This window comes from Camarhynchus parvulus, chromosome 13 (genome assembly GCF_901933205.1).
Source record: "Camarhynchus parvulus chromosome 13, STF_HiC, whole genome shotgun sequence".
Classification (NCBI taxonomy): domain Eukaryota; kingdom Metazoa; phylum Chordata; class Aves; order Passeriformes; family Thraupidae; genus Camarhynchus; species Camarhynchus parvulus.
The window spans coordinates 16,786,377-16,807,164 of record NC_044583.1 but is presented as its reverse complement, the minus strand read 5'-3'; the positions used below and the strand labels follow the sequence as shown (position 1 = coordinate 16,807,164).

The window sequence follows — 20,788 nt, the reverse complement described above, 5'->3', positions numbered from 1 at the left end:
TGCCACTGCAGGAGTGTGTGCCAGCCCTTCTCTGGCAGTATTTAAGGAGAAACCCAACCCCATGAGGCTGGTGGGACTCAATCCATGGGACACTCCTTGTGTGATGAGCACAGCCTCAGCAGGGGCTGGAGAAGCACCTGATGATGGTTCAGTGCTCTGGCTCCAAACAGGATGTGGTGAAAGCCTCGGGAAGAGGGAGCTGGATGTGAGGCAGGAATATCCAGGCAGAAGGCATCACTCACCTTGGAATGGGGTTATTTCCACCCTACATCTCACCCTGAACTTGCTGGCTTCTGCAAAGCCTTTTGCTGTTTTGCCTTTTCCCAGCTACTCCAAACTTTAACACTCAGGATATTGGGATGAAAGCTGAAGCCATCAGGGGGCTCTCTGGGAACGCTCCAGACAAGCTTGGAGTTAAACAGGGCTTGCTCAGAAAATAAACACAGCTTCCAGCCATGCAAAGCACCACAGCTCAGGCTCAGCCTAATAACAGCAGGTGGGGGGTTCCTCCCCCAGCAGCAGGTTTGTACAGGAAAGTTACATTTCCTCCATTTAATCTCTTCCATTCTTACTGTTCTTGGGATTTCTTTCCTGTCTAGAAAGGACCTGGTGACCACGGGATGGAAAGGAAAACACAGGGAGAAAAACAGCAGCTCAAGAATGTGCTCCCAGGTGCGTCCTAATCACAGAACTTCCTCCCACACAGGAGGCAGGGCTGGAAGTGGACTTTGCCTGCAGCCCCACTGTGTGTGCTGTGTGTGCTGTGCAGCTCCAGCCACTGGAAAGGAGGGAAAAGCCTGTGAAATTAAAGATTTTTATTCTGCTGAGCTTGCCACCAGCACGAGCAGCTCCTGAAAAACCACAGGGATGTCATTGCTTCTTCTTCCCTCCCCAGCTAATGTGCTTAGGAGGGAAGGAGGGCTGTGCCTGCCTGCTCTGGATAATCCCATCAGGTACTGCCAGGCAGGTGGAAATGGAGTCAGCTCCAGGGGTCTGCATGGAGCTGCAGGCTCCAGCCCGTGCCTGCACCACGAGGCAGAGCACAGCCTAAAAATAAGCAGATAGGATTTGATCTAGGCAGAATAAATGAAGAGTCAGCTCTTTATTTGCAAGAGGGTTATTTATGGGCCTTGCAGAGGTCTCCTTCATGGAGGAGGCTTCAGCCCCTCTTGGCCTCTCTGAGGCTACAGCATGGATCCTCCTGGATCCATGACTTTTGTGGTTGAAGCTTCACGTCCACCAGCCTCTGTGGTCCTTCCCTCTCCCCTCTGCTGCCCTGCCTTGCTTTCCTACACCAAAATCCCAATTTCTCTCCCAGGGCTGGTGGCTCTGGGCCTTTCACCCATTTGTCACAAGTCCCTCAGCCAGCTGAGCCCGAGGCTGGTGTGAGGGCACTGAGATATTCGTATTTCTGCCCTGTCAGAGACTCCTGCTCTCTCAGCATGGAGAACGCAGAGGTGTGCACAGTCTGTGGGGACCTGGGCTGGAATGCAGGCAGAGATGGAGGTGTCTGCAGCATCCTGCAGCTCTGGCAGGAGGGACAGATGTCCCCAGGCCAGTCCAGCCCCACACAGGGCCACCCACACCCTGGAGTGACAACGCTCCTTGCCCAAAGCATTCCCACAGGGCACCCCACCCTTCTGCCTGCAGCAAGGAGGTAACAAGACATGAGAAAAGTAAGAAGAGCTCAGAAAATTCTGGTGGTTTCTGCAGATTACTCATTTGCACTGATCCAATACTGATCTCCTCCCTGCCTGACTTCGTAGGATTTCTGCTCCAGCCACGTCATCACAACCACCCACCCATGGAGCTGGAACTCCACGTGAGCTCCTCCTCCTCCTCCCCCCTGTGGGCACCCCACACACCCGGGCACCCCGGGCACCCCCTGCCCACAGCCAGCCCTGGGTGCTGTTGCTCTCCTGAGCAAGGTGAGGCAGGGAGAAGCCAAGGGGCGGCACATCCCCCTGGGAGTCACCTTCTGCTTCGGGATCAGACACCTCTGGAGCCCCACCAGCTCCTCCAGGCAAATTCCTGCTTGTTCTGGAGTGGCAGCAGCAGCTGCTGCCTGCGCAGGAGGAGCTGCAGGAGCTGACTTCTCTTGCCTCAGGGAGAAGGGAGGGGTGCCAGGGAGGCGAGAGCCCCTTCAAGCTGCTGAGCCAGTCCCTGGGCAGCGTCCCCCTCCCTTTGCCCACTGGTGCACCCAGGAATGGCTGTGCTGTGACCGGGCTCGTGCCTCTGCCACAGGCAAGTGTACCAGGTGCCCCTTGAGAGAGCCACTGGGTGTTGTTTCACCACTGAGGGCACAAACCCAGCCCAGGGGGCTCAGCTGGGGCTCACAGCACCGTGAGGACACCGAAAGCAAAGGCCTGCCAGGTCACCAGCTCCAGGCTCTGCTGGGGAGGAGGGCAGGGCTGGGCAGCCCTGAGCTTTGTGCTACAGCCTGGAAAAGTTCACAACCAAGAGCTTTTTTGTGGGAGCAGCCTAATGCCTGGGTCCCCCTTCAGTTTGGGAGAAATGATCACCAGAGGCTTCAGAGAGCTGGGACTTGTGGTGCTGTGACAGTGGTCACAAGGGTTCTTGGGTGAAGGAAGAGACGAGAAGGTTAACTCCATTATCAGAAGGCTTGATTTATTATTTTATGATATATACATCTATTATAACTATACTAAAAAGAAAAAGAAAGGAAAGGTTTCTTCAGAAGCTAGCTACCTAACCTAAGAATAGAAAAGTAAAGAATGATAACAAAGCCACTCTCTCGGACTCTCTCCGAGAGACCTCAGTTCTGGATTGGCCACTAACTATAAACATCCAAGCTGGGCCAATCCAGACGGACCTGTTGTGTTCCACAGCAGCAGATAACCCATTGTTTACATTTGTTTCTGAGGCTACAGCTTCTCAGAAGGAAAAAATCCTAAAGAAGGATTTTAGTGAAAAGGATGTCTGCGACATGGTGCTGCCAGGTGCCAAGGCTGAGAAAACAGGGAGATGTGGCTGAACAAAGCCAGAAGGGATGACAAGTGGTGGAGGTGGAAGGGAAGCTCCAGAGGTCCCTGGAGCAGCAGCAGAGGGGCTGCAGGGCCAGCTCATGGTGCTGCCCACACGTCCTCCTCTCCCCACCACATCACATCACATCAGAGCAGGGAGGATGTTTTACAGGGGAGGAGTTTGTTGGGAAAAAACCCCAGCAGCTCATGCCATGGAATATAAAATGACAGCCAGGAATCCCAGTTGTGGTGGCACTGAGGCCTTCCAGCTCAGCCTGGGTGCCAGGTACAGCTCAGAATCCCCCATAGCTGTGGAGTTAGCCCAGCTCTGGCCGTGGGGAGCTTCCTGCCAAAGTGGCAGTGCCTGTCCAAGGTTACTCTGCCTGTCCACTGCTGCTGCTGAGAGCAGAGCTCCCCTGTGTGCCAGCAGCCATTGCATCACCTCCTCCCAGCAGCCACAGGGTGGCTGCAGTGTCAGAGGGACGTGTCCATTATTAATGAGTCTCCATTATTAATGAGATCCCAGCTCCTGCAGCCGCCCTGACTCACCAGCCCACGCCCCAGCTCCTCCCCAGGCCATGCTGGTGAGAGCACCAGCCCGGGCACCTCTGCCGGGCCTGGCTCCTGCTCTGGGCCAAGGGGGCTCAGGGACCATCCTGCAAGGATGGGGAAGGAAACCTGGGCTGTGAGATCTGGCCAGGCCTCCCAGCAGAGCCCTCAGGGGCAGGGGAGGGACAGAGGAAAAACCTGCAGGCAGAGCAGCTGTTACAGGCAGGAAAGGAAGGGCTGGAATAAAGGGTTTGTTTTCACAGCTTGGGGATGCTACCTGTGGGGAGCCATTGAGTGTGTCCACAAATTATCTGGAAAAGGGCAGGGCCAGCAAAGTGAGCGTGTTTGGCACCAGCACTGAGCTCTTTGGAGCTGCTGGTCCATGTCCCTGAGCAGGGGACAGCCAAGGGAACTCAGGAAAGGATGGAGAAAACACATAAAAGCCAGTCCTAGCACTGCCAGCCCAGTGATAGACTCTGAGTGGTGCATCTCTTCCCAGGAAGGGAATCTTGGGGGTCCTGCTAAATGATGCTTCCAAAACGCCTGGAGCAGAGAAAGCAGAAAATTGACTGTTGGAAATGAGCAGGGAAGAAGCAGAGGATGGGAAAGGCAGCTCTGGCACCGTGTGAGCTGGGGATGTGCCCACGCTGGGGATGCTGCCTGCAGCTCTCCTCGCCTCCTTGTCTCCAGAGGGGTGTGCAAGAGGCTCAGAGAAGGGAAGCAGGGATGCCCCAAGCTCTGCAGCAGCCTCTGCATGACGAATGGCTCCGTGGGCAGGAGAAGGGCTGTGATGCAGATCTGCCCTGCCTTGGGAGGCGTGTGAGGGCAGGGAGGGGGATTACTCACCAGCCCTGCCCCTGCAGGAGTACAGGCTGCAAACGAAACTACCTGCAGGGAAGTTTGGGATGAGGAAAAGGAAGTGGCTCTTGGTGCAATGTATAGTTAAACCATGGAGCTCCCCACCACAGGATGTGACAGATGCAAAGCATTTAAACAGGAACTGGATGAATTCATGGAAGAAAAATCCTTTGGGTTATTAAAGACAAAGAACCACCACCTCTTCCTTAAGGCTGGAGGTCTGGGGGGAGCTCAGGGGATGTTCCTGGGACAAGAAGACTGCAAACATCTGCTGTGGGCAACAGCCAGAGCCAGAGCATGGGTGAGCTGTCCCGTGGCTCTGACGTGCTGTCCTGAGATGGAAGCAGAGATCAGGAGCTGCCTGGGAACATGGCACACCACTTCCTCCCCCAGGGAATGCACCCCGAGGCTTGTCCATTCACCTTGTGTGAGCACTGAGCACTCCTTCCTTCCCTTCTGGACTGAGGCCTTTTTTGTCTCTCTGCAGAGGGCAGGCAAGTCCCACATGTCTGAATTTTCTTGAGAAGTTTCAAAGTGAAAAATCTCCTCAAGGGAAGGCAGGTGGGATTCCAGTCCCAGGAGCATGGCTCCACCAGTCCAGGGAACATGGGCTTGCTGTGGGGGGACACTGTTCAGTCACCACATATTCTGGGGACACAGGGCACTCTGTGTCCCTCTGGAGGCAGGGTCACAGACACCTTGGGACAGCACAGCGACTGCCTCACTCAGGATCCTGAGAGGTGATGAGTCCTGGGCCTGAGCCACACGAGATTTTGATCTGCTCCCCAGGTACTGGTGGGGGTTGGACTGGGCCAGCAGCACTGTAATGGGGGTGAGTGTCCTTGCTGGGTGACATTTCTGTGCCAGGCATCAGCCACCACCTCACAGACCCACAGGAGCTGCTCAGGAAGGAGTGTGGCTATGAGACTCAGTGACAAATAATTCTGTCTGTATTTCCAGCCAGTCTCAGAGCCAAGGAGAGCAGGCACAGGCAGTGACCAGCAGAGCTGTGCTCCCATCATGAAGCCACTCTGCAGCCAAATCTGGTCCCTCCAGCTCTGCAGCAGGGAGCAGTCCCTGCCAGGATGTGCTCCCCCTCAGCAGAGGATGATGCAGAGGGAGCCTGTGCCGTGTGTGCTGAGCTGCAGTCGGTGCAGAGCAGGAGGGAAGTTCATCCTTGGCCCCTGCTGCTCCCACCTTTGCATTTTGGGTGTTTGTGGAGCACCCTGCTCTTCAAGGCACCCAGCTGCTTCCCAGGGCTGTCCTCTTGAGCAGCAGGTCAGCCCACAGCTGCCTTGTGTCACAGCTGTCCCCACAGAGCCACCCAGCTCTGGGGCTGAAGCTGGATGTCCCCATCATGAGACCCCACAGAGCCACTCCTGGGGTGCCTAAATACAGGCTGGAGTGTCCAGCATGGGCAAGACTGCAAACCATGGCCCTGCTCCGTGCTGAGCTGCTGCTCATTAGTGCTGAAATTCGCTGAGGGCCCAGCAGTGAAGGAGCCCTTGACAGATCTCATTCCCAAGAGCATCCAGGCAGGACAGCCCATTCCCTCTTCATCGGCTCATTCTGCTCCCTGAAGGACCCACCTGTCCTGGCTGCTGCTCCAGGGGGTTTTGGGGCAGGGCCTTGTGCATCAAGGGGCTGATGGATCCATCAGTGACATTTCCAGTGCTGTGCTGACAATAACATGTGATGAGCCTTTCCCCTTATCTGGCACTTTCCACCCTGTGCTCTTCTCAAACGCAAATGAACCGGAGCTCGTGATGATCTTTGGAGGAGGGGAGAGAAAAAAAATCAGGCCTAATCAAACAGCATCTCTCAGCTCATTGTTGGGCTTTTTTTAATCTCAGCAAGCATCAGCTTTTGAATGACCTGAAAAGCTCACCCATTGAGTAGGGAAGATGTTCAGGCAGGAAGGAACTTGCTTTAAAAAAAAAGAGAAGGGACTGCAATGTCCTGACGGGGGAACTCAGCTTCAGCTCCTTCTCCATGTAATTTCTCCCCCAATGTGTAAAGAAATCCAAAGCACCCCAAGAAGAGGGTGATGGGGGCGCTGGGACAGAGTGTGCTCAGCTGGCTCCTGCCACTGGAGAGCAGCAATGTCCAGCAAGCACGGCCAGAGCCTGCATGGGACCAGCTCAAGCACTGCACCAGCTGCTTTTGCTCCTCTTATCCTCCCCAGCATCCTAAACCACAGCGCACGACATGTATAAAACCCATGTTCCCTAAAATGGTTCCAGAAATTGCACTTAGGAGGATGATTTACTCCCAGGTGTATCGGCTGTCATCCAGCAGCTGAATTATTTTGTGTAAGAGCAGACTCACCTCAGTGGTTTGAACCTGACTGATTTAAGCAGCCACAGAGGAAATGTGCCTTGGCTGCCAAGTACCAGAACTCCGCACACCAGCAGGGTAATTAATTCAAGAGCACCAGAGAAGCTGCTGCTGAAGACTTCTCCACAGCACTTGACATGCAGTGAATCAGCTGTGCTGCCATTTACATATTTTTGGGCCCATGACTCCTTCAGACTCTCTTTCCTCACCTCCCAGTGCATCCTCTCAAGCACTCAGAGCAATTTCAGCCCTGACATCACTGGAAAGTTTGGGCCTCAGCTCCACACACTCTGCAGAAAAGTCTTCCAGGGAACAAGTTCATTGGTGGAGCTTCAGCTGTGCATTAACAACATTCCTATGAATCATCCAAATTACTTGAAAATCCCCCTTTTCCTCCGGTGCTTAAAAAAAAAACAAACCAACAATCCTCTCTCCAAACAGCCAAGGATGTCTCAGGCTGCAGAATTCCCCTCTAACTTCTTACAGCTTGGAAGTGGCACTGTTGGCTCCTGGACACAAACACTGTGGGAACTCTGCACATCACTCCGGATGTGAGGAATCCCCCGAGACCACGTCGAGAGCCGAAACCCGTCAGGGGGCTCGGAGATCTTGGCATGATGCCCAGAACACTTGGTGGCTGGATTTCGATCCTGCAAATGAATTGCCAGTTTGGTATGAGGGCTAAAAGGTGTCACAAGTTTAAAGGGTGTTTTTATAAGGTGTACACAGGGTGAAAATATAAGTTTTAAAAATTTTTGTATAAAGGTAATGGGGACAAAATAGAAAAAACAAAGCGTGTCTCATCCTTCTTCCTTCTTCTTCTTGTTCTCCATCTTCTGCTGTGGTGTTGGCACTCAGAGATTAGTTTGGAGAAGGGGTGCACTGTCCAACATGGGTGATAAGTATTAGAAAGTAAAAGTAAATATGATATATGTAATTTGTGGTATAAGAGACGGAGCAGCCTTGGGGGCGGTGGGAGAGCATCGTGGCTGCCTTGCTGGTCAGACCTCTGTCTGCCAGGAAGAAAATTTTGTAGATAAGACTTAATAAACAACCTGAAGACCGAACAGCAAAGAGTCCAGTCTCATTCTTCAGAGCCTGGGGTCGCTCCCTGGACCACCCAACTCACCTCGGGGGCAGAGAACAAGCAGCCGACCCCGAGAAAACACCTTTAGTTCAACCCAAGCACTGCAAGAATGAGATTTGTGTCACTGTCCCTGCCTGCTCCAGGCTCTGTCCCAAAGCCACATCCCATCTCCAGGGCCTGCTGTGTCCTTTCCCTACTGAGCAAGGCACAATGGCTGCAGGTGCCGGGATCTGCCTGGAGACATGATGAGGTCAAGATAAAGGTTTGGCATTAGTGGGGGAGTCTTGTCCCAGCCTTGTCCCTGCTGTCCTCTCCTGCAGCAGTGCTGGCGATGAAATCCCATCATTTCATGGCTGCTCACATCCCTGCTGAGGCAAAAAGGCATCTCCTGTGCTGGCTGTAACTATACAGGGGCTGACAACTTTCTGAGGGTTGCATGCAAACACTTAAAGCAGGCACCCTTGCCAAAAATAATGGTGCCTCTTGCCTCGTGCCAGCACTGGCATTGAAGCTTTGCACTGAGATCCAGCCTGGCAAAGGCTGCCAGTGTCAGACTGTTCCGGAAAACGGAGTTATTTTCAACCTGGAGCAGCTCCCTGGGCTGGCTCCCCACAGCCCTGTGCCAGTGCAGGGGAGGCAGCCACAGGAGGGCAGGGACAAGTGGCTCTGGCAGGGGTGGCCAGCAGCACCCCTTTGGCATGGGTGGGTGTCAGGCAGGACACTGCCCGTGGAATGTGGAGGGACAGGATCCCTCCTGCCATGCTGCAATGTCCTGGGAAGCCCCACGTCACCCTGCTCTGCAAGAGCCACCTGAGGGACAGGAGGGTTTGGCAGCGTCACCTGTCCTTGGGCAGGAGGGTCCAAGGGGAGCTGCCTCACACAGGGGCCCAGGTGAGCCTGGTTTGGTTCCTGCTGGCACAAGCTGCTCCTCTCCAGCCACTTTCCCAAACACCATTAGCTCTGCTAAAAATAGCTGCATGGAGGATGAGCTGAGGGCAGCTCCAGGCTGGAGCCAGGGGCTCAGCAGGGAGGGCAGAGGCCCCTGTGTGGGGGACATGCTGCTGGTGTGAGGGGAGGGCAGATGCCAGAGCAAAGAGGGGGTCCCAGGCCAGGACCTGCTGGGACTGCACACCTGGGACCAGATCTGACTGACACACAGCCCTCAGTCGTGCCAGAAGCTCACGTGCTCCTCCTGGCAAAGAGCCAAGGGATTCTGAGGTGATTGGGGCAGCCCAGGACTCAGTGACACCCATTGATATCACTTGGCTTTTCCCCTGCCTGGGTTTTGCTCACTTACAGGGAAAATGAGGTAAAATTGTCTTGGGTTCTCCATCCCTCTGAGACAACAAAAACTTCAGAGAGCAGATCAGAGCTCGGGCTGAAGACGAGGGCTGCTCACACTGGAGGCTTGGTCACACAGCAGGACTTTTGGCCTGGCTTTTGGAAAGGGAAAGGAGAGGATTTATTCCTTTCACTCTCCCAAGTGATGCAGATACAAAAATGCTTTCATTGCCTCAGTGGCCCTGAAAGATATGAAAAATAATAGTAATGGGAATTCATGGATTCTTCTGCTCTTTCCTGGTGTCTGCAGAGCTCCTTTCCAGGCAGTGGGAGATGTTCCTTCACTTTTCCAGCTGACATCTCCTGCTGCTGTTCTGCCATGTCACTGCCAACCCTTGCAGTGACCATGGAGCTCCATCAGGGTCACCAGCCTGGCAGAATACTAACCCAGAGAAAGCACCAGGAGAAACCATTTGGAAAATTTTCTGTAGGTTTGGAGAGCTGAGCTGACCGTGGGGGCTCTGCTGACCTGGCAGAGCTGGGCAGTGAGAGGGTGAGTAGGAGGGAAAGAGGACGAAGAAGAGACACCACTCTGCGTACAAGCAGCAGTGAGACCTGAGGTCAGCTCAGCCTGAAACTCCCCTCCCAATTGACATTTTCAGTGCTATTTAATCGGAATTTTAAATCCAATCTCTGGACATGGAGATATCCCCTGGACAAGGAGCTGTCTCCTGGACAAGGAGCTGTCACAGGACACAGAGTTGTGCCCAGGACACAGAGCTGTCCCCTGGACAAGGAGCTATCACCAGGACACAGAGCTGTCCCCAGAGCTGTCCCCAGCAGGCAGGAGGTGGCAGCATTGCCCAGCCCAGCAGATCCTGCTCTCCTGCATACCCAGGCGCGGGGCTCTCTCCTGGCCCAGGAGCTCCAGACCTGTTTTTCCAGCTCCTCCAAGCATACGTGACTCAAGCCAAACGCCTCCCAGCTGCCCAGATCCCACTCAGAGCAGCCATTAAACACAACCCCGAAGGGCGACAGAGGCACATCAGCCCTGAGCTGTCTGCAAATCACAGGGGGCACCTGAGGACACGGGGCTCTGCTTTCAGGAATGGCTGAGATGTTCACAGATACCTCATTTGCCCTTGGCGCTCCAGCCCCCTGAAGGAGTGTGTGATGCATCCCAGAACCCCCACACGAGATCCACAATCCCTGTGAGTGACAAGAGTGTGGATATTCTTGCCTGCACAAATGCTCCCTGACAGAGCCGAGGTGGGAATGAGTTGGAGGCCAGCTCGTTCTCGGAGCATCGTTTTCCTTGTGGTGCATCTGGCTGATTTTGAGTCATTTGCATTTCAATTTTTTTTCATCAGAGATGCAGAGAGAGCTGTAGTAAAACCTTGGATTTAAGCTCCCTGAAACACAAGGGGAACTTGGAGATGATATTTGCCATGCAGGGCATTGCTGAGTGCCAATCCTCCCTCTCCAATCATCCCGGTCTCTCACTGTGGAGTCATCTGGAGCTCACTGAGTCCACCACAGGAAGAAACTCAGGAAAATCACAGATTTCCCTTCCTGCCTCACAGCCAGATGGACACAATCCAGGGCTCTTTTGCACTTGTGCAGGCAGAAAGTGTTTTTACCAAGCTAGAAAGCAACATGGTGAGTTCAAGAAGAGCTTCTTCCTCTGTGTGGATGCTGTTCTTTGAGAGAACTCCTCCACCTTCATGTCCTATTGACATGTCCTAACCCGGACCTCTCAATCTCACCTTTCTCCAAAACAGTCAGCTATTTAAAAAAGAAATCCATGCATAGACAGGTCTTAAAATCCATATTTTTATTATTTCCATGGTTTGGGTGCACCAGGCATGCTCGGAAGCAGTTTCTGCCTGCCTGCCTCCAAAGCAGACACCCTGAGTAGGTTTTCCTTCTACTTCCATGAGCTACATTACTGGATTAGCTTTCTCTCTCCTGCAGACTGAATCATTTCCCAAATGCAGCCCTGCACGGCAGAAGACGCCGCTGTGACAGGGAGTGACGATGAGTCACCAGGAATTCACAGTTTGGTGTTCCTGCAGAGGGAAAGCTCACAGAGAGACAGCGAGGGGGCAAGGCAGGAGATGTCACTTGTGACAGACAGCCAGGAACAGCCCCTGGAGCATGAGCTGCTGGGTCATGGTGACCCTGGCCAGCAGAGAGCCGGCTGTGGGAGCCGCGTGAAGGTGGAGACTGCAGGGACAGGGGATGTGTTTGTCACGGGTGGTTCTGCTGGTGGTGTCCTTGTCAGGGTGTCTCACCTGCAGTGATCACCCAGGAGCTGCACTGCTGGGCATGGCACAGGCCAGGGTGAGGGCTGAGGGGGAGGGAAGGGTGATGGAGCACCGTGTGAGGGGCTGAGGGGAGGGTGAGGAGCGGGGAAGGCTGAAGGAACACGGTGTGAGGGGCTGAGGGGAAGGTGAGGAGCAGGGAAGGGTGATAGAGCATGGTGTGAGGGGCTGTGAGGGAGTTATGGAGCAGGGAAGGGTGATGGAGCACGGTGTGAGGGGCTGTGAAGGAGTTATGGAGCAGGGAAGGGTGATGGAGCACGGTGTGAGGGGCTGTGAAGGAGTTATGGAGCAGGGAAGGGTGATGGAGCATGGTGTGAGGGGCTGTGAAGGAGTTATGGAGCAGGGAAGGGTGATGGAGCATGGTGTGAGGGGCTGTGAGGGAGTTATGGAGCAGGGAAGGGTGATGGAGCACGGTGTGAGGGGCTGTGAAGGAGTTATGGAGCAGGGAAGGGTGATGGAGCACGGTGTGAGGGGCTGTGAAGGAGTTATGGAGCAGGGAAGGGTGATGGAACACGGTGTGAGGGGCTGTGAGGGAGCTGTGGATCAGGGAAGGGTGAAGGAGCACAGTGTGTGTGCACAGGAACAGCTCAGTTCCAGGGTACCCCATGGATACTGGGAAAAGGAAGTTGTGGATTTCAGAGAATCACAGATTTGTCAGGGTTGGAAGGGTCTTCTGGAGCTGGTCCAGGAACAGGGGGCGTGGGGATGCCTTCAGGTGGGCTGGGGATGTCTCCAGAGCGAGAGGCCCTGGGCAGTTGTTCCAGGCCTTTTCCACAGTCATGGCGAGAATCTCAACATGCCAGGATGGTTGGGGTTCCAAAATATCTCCCAGATCACTGAGTCCCACCTGTGACCAATCCCCACCTTGTGACTCAGACCAAAGCACTGAGTACCCCTCCAGCCTTTCCTTAAACACCTGCACGGAACGAAGTTGTTGTGTATTTATTTATCCACGAACCAGCCTGTTATCATACACACAGGCTAGGGCCTGGCCTTTAAGAAGAGCCTGGCAACAGCACCATACGAGGGGTGGCATCTCAGTGCTGGCTGACCCTGACCCTATCCCTGTCGCGGAGCCCCGGTGCCTCAGGGGCTGTGTGGGACCGTGGAAATCCCAAAGAAACCCCCAGCCGCCCCCCGCCCGCTGCGGCGCCTGTCCCTTTAAGAGCGAGTGAGGGCACGTCCGCTTTCCCCGCCCTCTTCCGCCCGCACTGGCGGAGTGGCGCTGTACGCATGTGCGCAACCGCAGAGCACCCAATCACCGCCCCCTGCTGGAGGGCGGGGCGCAGAACGAGGGCGGTGATTGGCGCAGCGTCACGAGGGGGCGTGGCTATGGCGGCAGCGGCCCGCCCCGCTCCCAGCGCGCCCCGCGCGGTGAAGAAGCGGCGGCCGCGCGCCGGGGGCATTTTGTGTCGGCGGCGGCGGATCAGGCACAAGATGGCGGCGGCGGCCGAGTGAGCGGCCGGCGGCCGCCGCGACCCCGCGAGTCCCCCCCCTTTCCCCTCCCTGCTCTCACAAGCACCTCGGGGGCCGCTTCTCCTGTTTCTGGAGCGCGCCGAGAGCCGGGGAGCGGCGCAGAGCCGCGCAGGGGGGGGCGCCCGCCCGAGGGCCCCGGCTGGAGCTGAGCGCGGGGACCGTCCTTGGCTGCGCCGCTCTCCCCCCTCCAGCCCCTTTCCCCTCCTCGGGGGCGGCCGTAGAGCCCTCGTTGTCCCGCCGGGCCGGCCGGGAGGGCCCGAGAGCCGCCCCTCGCCATGGCGAGCAGCAGCGGCTCCAAGGCCGAGTTCATTGTCGGAGGCAAATACAAGCTGGTGCGGAAGATCGGGTCGGGCTCCTTCGGGGACATCTATTTGGCGATCAACATCACCAACGGGGAGGTAAGGGCCGCTCGCACTCCCCCATTCAGCTCCCCGGGGGGAGCCGGGCACCAGCCATCGCCGCTCCGAGCCCCACCTGGCCCCAGCGGTGCCCTCCGTGCCCCGGGGTGGGATTTTCCTTCTCCCGAGGGTCTCCTTTCCCCCCTCTTCCCCTCCTACGACGAGGGGCTTCATTCTCCCCCTTTCCCCCGAGGGGCTTCATCCCTCCCCTCCCCACCGAGCGTCTTCCTCGGTGCCCCTTCCACAGCGGAGCCCTGCGGTCGCGGGCTCCTCCACCCAGCACTTGGGAGAGGAGAAAAGAGGCGAAAACCATTGTGGGAAAAGATATTTAGAGGTATTTGTGTTTTGTGAGCGGCCAAATTCGTCGTCCCTCGCCCGCCATTCATCTCCTCCTCTGCCTCAGTTGGGGAACACTTTGTATCTCGTTTCATCAACACTAATAGAAACAAAGAAGATCCCCCTGTTTTTCCAGCTTTTCCTTTGGGTTTTTTTTTTCTTTTCTTCCTCCCCCTCACGGCTCTGAGCTGTAAAGAAGAAACACCCACGTATGTTCTCCCTGACTTAAGTGCTTCTGAAGACTCCACATCTCTAGCTCAAATGCATGACCCGGGATGGATATTCATGTACAAATCACCGCGACGTGGATTTTCTCGGAAGACGCCACAAAATGCAGCAGCACGTCGAGCTGGGAAATAAATAAATATATACCCGAAAGGGTTGGCATCGGGGGTGTGTGGGGGATGTGGAAGTGCTGTGCCCCTCAAAGCTCGGTGGACGCTGTGCCCTGACTCCTTGTTCCCTCTCACTGCAGGAAGTTGCTGTGAAGTTGGAGTCTCAGAAGGCTCGGCACCCCCAGCTGCTCTATGAAAGCAAACTGTACAAGATCCTGCAGGGAGGAGTTGGCATCCCACATATACGGTAGGAACCAGCCGTGTGTGCCAGTGGCGTTTCTGTGTGCTTGGCATGACTTTTTTTGTCATGCTTATTACTGTATATTGGCAGGTTTTTATACTTTGTAGTGTGAGGCAGGGTAGAAAGAAATTTACCCGTGCAGGATTGGGGGTGATAAAGGGGGAAATACTCCATTCCAAGCTCTCCAACTCGCAGGGTTCCTCTGGCAGGCCTGCTGGCTGTATGGAGAGCGAGACACCCTGCGAGAAATTCTCGTGGCCATCAGAACAAAGTGTGAGGAGGCTGTTTCTCCGAGAGGCAGAGAGTTGGGAGCCGTCCGTGGAAATGGCTGCTTTCTTTTGTTGCCTCTCTCTCTCTCTTTTTTTTTTTTTTTCAACATGTCTTCCTGCTCCGCTCAGAAAATGGCGGCTGGACGTGATTAACCCTCCCCCTTCTCCTGGTGGGACAAGGGACGTGCTCGGGCTTGTGCCTTTTTCCTTTCATAGTTATGAGCCGCCAGCCTTGAGACTGCGGAGAACCTGGAGCAGGAATGAAATGGCAGCGGCTCCTTTCTGCTGCCCGCAACAGATGCGTCACCAGCCTTTCCTTTCGGGATTAATCCCTCCCAGTTCCTCATTATGCGGCTCTTCGCTTCGTATTCCAACTGAAACTTTCGGCAGGCTTTCAGAATTTCCTGATCTGGCAGAAAATTGCTGGTGCAGGACCCCTGGAGGGGTTTTTCCTCCTGGGATTATCGAGGTGTTACCCTGGGGTACTGCCTAACTCTGGAATCTGGGTGTCCAAGAGTTACATGAAACTTCACTTTTCTCCGGGAGACTTTTTACAAGTTGTTCCTTTTTGAAACTTTGTTAATAATTGTTTTTAAAGTTAGTAATTTTTTTTTCCTTGACACAATGGCCTAAAAGGATTTTTGTTCCTTGAGCTGCACAAACTATTTCAATTTAGGTTCTGTGTCAAACTGTAGATTCCATTTAATTTAACCCTTCCTGACTTAGTACAGGATGAATAGTGACATTTAGGGTCTGTTTTAGAGTTCTCACGATGATATAGCCCAGATTCTGTTTTAATTTGGACAAAGCCTAGTACAAATCTGCATTTGTGAGGTTAATAGCTCCGTCCTCCTTCCCCCCAAACACAACTGGCTCTGATCGTGAATGTGAGCTGGAGGAGACAGTGTTGTCCTGGCCATCTGTCCCCATTTACTCCAGCCTTTTGCAAGGACACAATCAACATACCTGAATTAAATACTTGCAGCTTCAACAGAGTTGCTGGTGTGAAAACAGATGCAGCCTTTCTTTGAGAATACAGTTTCCTTCTTTTCTCACATGTGGCTGCCTTTATTTCACAACTGAAAGAATAGGAATTGCATTTTGGAAAGCTTTCATGGTATAGTTGCATGCTAAAACAGGGATGACTGGGAAAACAGCCAGAGCAAGCAGATATCAGGTGTTTCATCACAGAACTGGAAAAGCAGGCATTCTTGAACTACTTTTTTGAAAAGTAAATGAGTGAGTGGTGCTATAATGAGGCCAAGTTGCAAATTTTTGGCTTTTCCACTGAGATACTGTTTCATTTCTTGTATTTGGTTAAAATGTCCTGGGTAATACTGGTACCTTGCATGCTGAGAAACTTGCCTCTGGCTTCAACTACAGCTTTCCTCTGTATTTGGTATTCTTGTACCCCCTAAAAATAATACAAAGTCCAAAAAAACGGAGAATGGATAAATGAGGAAACACTCACCAAACTGATTCATAGACTGATTGTGCTAAAGGCTGTCAGTCAGTCCTTTCAGGTTCTCACAACATTAAACTTCGTAGTATTTTTCTAGAAAAGTGTCTTTTTGGAAATGCTCTTTTTCTTTTCAGAAACAACATTAATTGTAAATCTATTTTTATGTGCCAGCTGCTCCTTGAGAGGTTTCTCTGGGCTGCTGGTATTGGTTTGGTGATGCTTGAAAAAATCTAAACCAGCATTCTTAAGTTTATTTCCTTTTAAGAGGAAGCTGAGTAGGGGACCAGCGCAGTTCCTGTGGCAAATATGAAAATGTTCTGTGTTTAGTAGAAGTAGAATCCGTGGTGCTTTGAATCCAAGTCAATACTTAGGTCACTTTGCATGTGTGGCTGATAATCCACTGCCACCATTGTGTTATAATAATATGCTGTCACATGGGAATAAGCTGTTCCTGGCTCAGTGTATTCACAAGGGTGAATCAAGTTGAAGGAAAGTCAATACATTTGGTAAAATTTCTGTAATGTGACACCTTTAAACAGCAGCAGCACAAGAATTTGACAGGAAATGAAGGAATCATGCCAAAATTTCCCCATTGCCATGCTTTATAAAACTCAGTCCACATCTTGGACGCATCAACACGAGAATTTGTGTTCCTCATTTGGGAGTGATGGACTTTTGCTCTGTTTTTCACCTGCTTAAGTGATGCACTGGCCAAGATCAACTTCCTGGCAATTGCATGATGTGACTTTGCCTCACTCAAGTGGTCACTGCTGTGGTTCTGTGACTCAGAACTGAGATAATAAATGAGGTCTGGATTGCTCATTCATTAGGGCTCCTGTTTCTAAAGCTGATTCTGCCTTTAGAATTACAAGAAAATGTGTCTAGAGTGTCACTGAAGTTATCTAGAACCAAGCAATTCTTTTTATAGCCTTTAAGGTTGGTTTGAGGGACTTTCTGGCTCATTGCAAGAAACTAATGAGGAAAATTCTCAGTTTTGGGGTTAAAAGCTTAATATTTCTGTGGGATCAACAGTGAGCCTTCACCTTTTGTGGAAGTTGAACAAGAGGCCTTGGTGCTTAATTCCACTTTAATAGAACATGTTTGTACAAAAAATGAGATTGGCATGAATGAATTGGCAATTTTATTCTCTGAATATTCTAAACCACTTTAGATCATTAAATTTGCTGCTTATTGTTCCCTAAAAGAGCAGTAAAGTTTCTGAAATTAACCCTAAAGTTTCACAAAACTTTCATTAATACAAAAAAAAAAAAAATTAAGCTATGTTTCATTCTTGATGTTCAAATTTTGCTTAATTGTTACTTTAATTTTTCCCAAAAGGCTCTTGAGCCAAGCTCAACATTGTGACAGTCTGCTGTGCCTTTAGGACACTGTGGCCAGGCCCCAGCATTCTGCTGGGCTTATTCTCATTGTTCTCCCTCATCAGCTGCCCTTTGCTTTTTTTCCTCTCTTTTTCAGTGACAAAGCATTTTGAGCTGTAATCTTGTTAACTGGGCACTGATCCTATTAGCTGGGACTATCCACCTTTATTCCCCAATTCCTGGTGCTGCCTTGGAGGAATGCAGCACAGCGTGTTTGGTTTTGGGGTGTTTGTCCACAGGGTGACTCTGGTAAAGCTTTATTCACAAAAGCGATCATTCAAATTACCTGGGACAGCAGCTCTTGATTTTTTTACCATTTATGGTGTTCATCAGCTATTGGTTGTATCCTTGATGAAGATCAGCTATTTGTAAATTAAAAACAAAAAGTTACTGACTTAGTGTTTTGTGAGTGATTTTTTTTTTTGCAAAGTTCCCTTGCAAACTGAGTAAGTCAGTCGCCACATTTCAGAGTTTTTCAATGCAGCACTTGCCAATATTTTGATATTGAGAAATTCAGAGAGAAATTCTCAATTGAGCTGAGTTTTCTGGAAAAAATTATCTACAATATTTGTGCTTCTGGTTGCTTACTGCCATGTTGCTGAATAATTATTAATAACAGAATGTTCCCTTATATATTTTCATTAAATACTACCTGTGATGGAAAAATGTGGTCAAGGTTGGTAATCCAAGAGTTACCATAACCAAGTTTGCCTTAAGCACCTGAAATGTTGATTTTTAGCAGTGCTTAAAAAGCTGTAAACACACCTCTCAAACACCTGCATTTTCAACTGTTTTCTCAGTAACTTCCTGCAGCATAAAACCCCCAACCAATCACCAAAAAAACCCAAACCTCCATGAGAAAAACAGAAAAGCACTCACTAAACCCACAAGAAACCCCACTCATCCTCCAGAAAAAAAGGTTCTATCAATAAATCCTACTATAATTAACTTTGTTATTAGTTAGTCTGCATATTGAAGGGTCGAACCACCTGATAGGTAACCAAAAGCCTCTAAATAAAATGGAAAATAATCTTTTAAATGAATACCTATGGTTCCTTTATTAAAAAATAAATATATGTAAATAAAATTTATTTCCTGTTTTCCACCAATCTAAACTCTTGGTGGATTTTGTCAAAGCATCCAAGAGAGACCAAAGTTAGAATTTTTTTCTCCCTGCCTTAACTTAGTTTTTGGAGTTTGAGGTCAGTGTTACTCTTGTTTGAAACAAATGATCAGCAGAGATAATACTGGAATATTCTTTTCCTCAGTGATGTTTGCTGTCCGCACTGTGGATTAATGGTTCACCTTCACACTGAACTGTAACTCCTGACTTCCTCCCAGGTGTTAGTGGAGTTTATGGACCAGCTCAGCAGAACAGGGAGCTGCATGTTTGCAGCATCACACTGGGCAGATGAAGCCACCTCCTTGCTGGGGGATGAGTTGTGCTGGCATCCTTCGTGGTTTGCTCTCAGAACTGTACAAAAAGTGATCCAGAATTTTATTTATAGAGTGCAGCCAGTTCCATAGCGTAGGGTGTTCATGGCTGTTTCTTTATTTAGTGCTTGGGTGGCCTAATTCATGCTCTCCATGGCAACTAACGTTAGGTGACATCTGCTAAATATTGCACTTCAGGATTTCAGTCATGCCATATTATGTGAAGTTCATTTATATTACTCTTAGCTGGTTAGCAGTTAAGTGCTTTTCCAGTTTCAGGGGAGATAAAGCAGAAATATAAAATATGTGTCAATTTAGAAATGAATCTCTTGATGGATTACCTTTCTCTTGTGTGTTGCTTCAGTGTCTGTAAGACTCAGTGCGTTTTTACAGGCATAATTCCCTTTGCAGTTTGTCTGCACTGTCATTGTTTGTCAGGAGATGTCTGTGCTGAGAACATGGGAGCAGAGGGGTCTGAATCAGTCAGGTGCAACATCACAACTTTCTAGGCCAGCAGGGCAGTGCTCATGATTGTGTTGTTGGACACAGAGAGCCAGAGAGTTTCTGTGCCTGAAGATAATGCTTGGACCCACAGGCAGTCAGCTGCCAGTTCTTTTTTCCCTGAATTTTGTTAAAAACCGTTTCCCTTTTCCCATCCTCCTGTAATAAGGAATAATTGCATAGCTCCATAACTGCCCTGCTGAGCTGTTGGAGTAAATGATTGCAGAGGTCACAATCCTCCCATTTTTCCTGAGGTCTCTTTTGTGCCCTTGTTGGGATTTGGGTTTCCTCTCCTGAGTTGGTGACAGGGCTTGCAGCAGTGATCCCAATTCACAGGTTCTGTGTGGGACAGCTGCCCCTTTCCTGCTAGGATAACCTGGTGTTTTTCAGGGATATCAGAGCTCTGTAATTACAGGGAGGTCAGTGTTTTCTCTTTAGTCCCATCATCTGACTAATGCCCAGTTCAGAGACTTTTGTGTGAGTGACTTAGGGCTGGCAGGGTTGGAATACAGTTCCAGAGTGTTCACCACATCAGGGCCATTTGGATTTCTGTGGGATCTCTGAATCCTTTGTATCCATGAGGCTTTCCAGACTTGCATATTCCCCCTCATGTGCCTGCTGACTTGTCAAACTTACTAATTAGGTGATCTCAGGTAATTCTGTTAGCAAGTTCTTTCCAGCTTGCTTTTTCACCGTACATTTTTGTTCTAACAGCTTTTTAATCCGCCTTTGTTCTTCTGACAATCTCCATTTCTGTCACGAGAGCTCTTTCACTTGTTGCTTGCAAACACAAGTGCTGAGAAACATAATTACATAGGATTACACAGGGTAATCATAGAGTCACACACCATAATTTATGAAAGTGGCAAAAGTTTATGTAATGTCAAAGAAGTCAGAATCTCCCTTTTTGTAATGGGGTATAAACGTTTCTGGAAGTGTAAAGATTTGAGTTCAAATATTCAGTGTTGGAAGAATTGTCCTTCCCTGCGGTGAGGCACCAGGAGATGTTTTTGTCTGACAAAAGCACAGCCTCCTGTAGCTCTGTGTGTAATTCCAGGCTGCCAGAGCCCCTGGGGGAATAGTCAGTGATGGAGCTGACAGAAGCCTTTAGTGGAGGATGGGTTACCTGGCAAAGCAGGTGTTGATTGAGGAGAGCTTTTATTAAGTTGGAACAAAATGGTCTTGTCATGGTTTGTCTGGTGGTGGGAACAGTTTTTTTGTGATATTGAGCTCATGTTCTGTTTTTTTTGTATAAGCTGTAGGCAAAGGGAGGTGCCTTTATTGCCTCCATATCTTCAGAATTCTGGGATTTGGGGTTTCTTTGCCATTTACTAATTCAGTAATTTGCTTTGTCTTGATCTGAATTTGATTTTTTTTTTTTTTTAATGTGAATCTCCTGAATCTTTTTATTTATTTCTGACACATTTTGGGTACTTGTGCTGGGTTTGTTACCTCGTTGTAATTATTATAATTGCCAGTGTAGTGAAACTGCTGGTTATTGACAGGAATTGTGTGAGTGACACAGTACTGTGAAACT

At 50.8% G+C, this 20,788-nt stretch overlaps 1 protein-coding gene across 5 annotated transcripts in view; it reads left to right on the top strand.

Annotated features, from left to right (window-relative positions):
- Nucleotides 1–12,790: 12,790 nt before the first annotated feature.
- Nucleotides 12,791–20,788, top strand: part of CSNK1A1 (casein kinase 1 alpha 1) — a 32,256-nt gene continuing 24,258 nt past the window's right edge. For all 5 annotated transcript variants that reach the window (XM_030957106.1, XM_030957105.1, XM_030957104.1 and 2 more), the window contains exons 1-2: nt 12,791–13,294; nt 14,106–14,212. In XM_030957106.1, the coding sequence (XP_030812966.1) occupies nt 13,172–13,294; nt 14,106–14,212 (230 nt within the window). In that variant the 5' untranslated portion in view covers nt 12,791–13,171. The remainder of the gene's footprint in view (nt 13,295–14,105; nt 14,213–20,788) is intronic.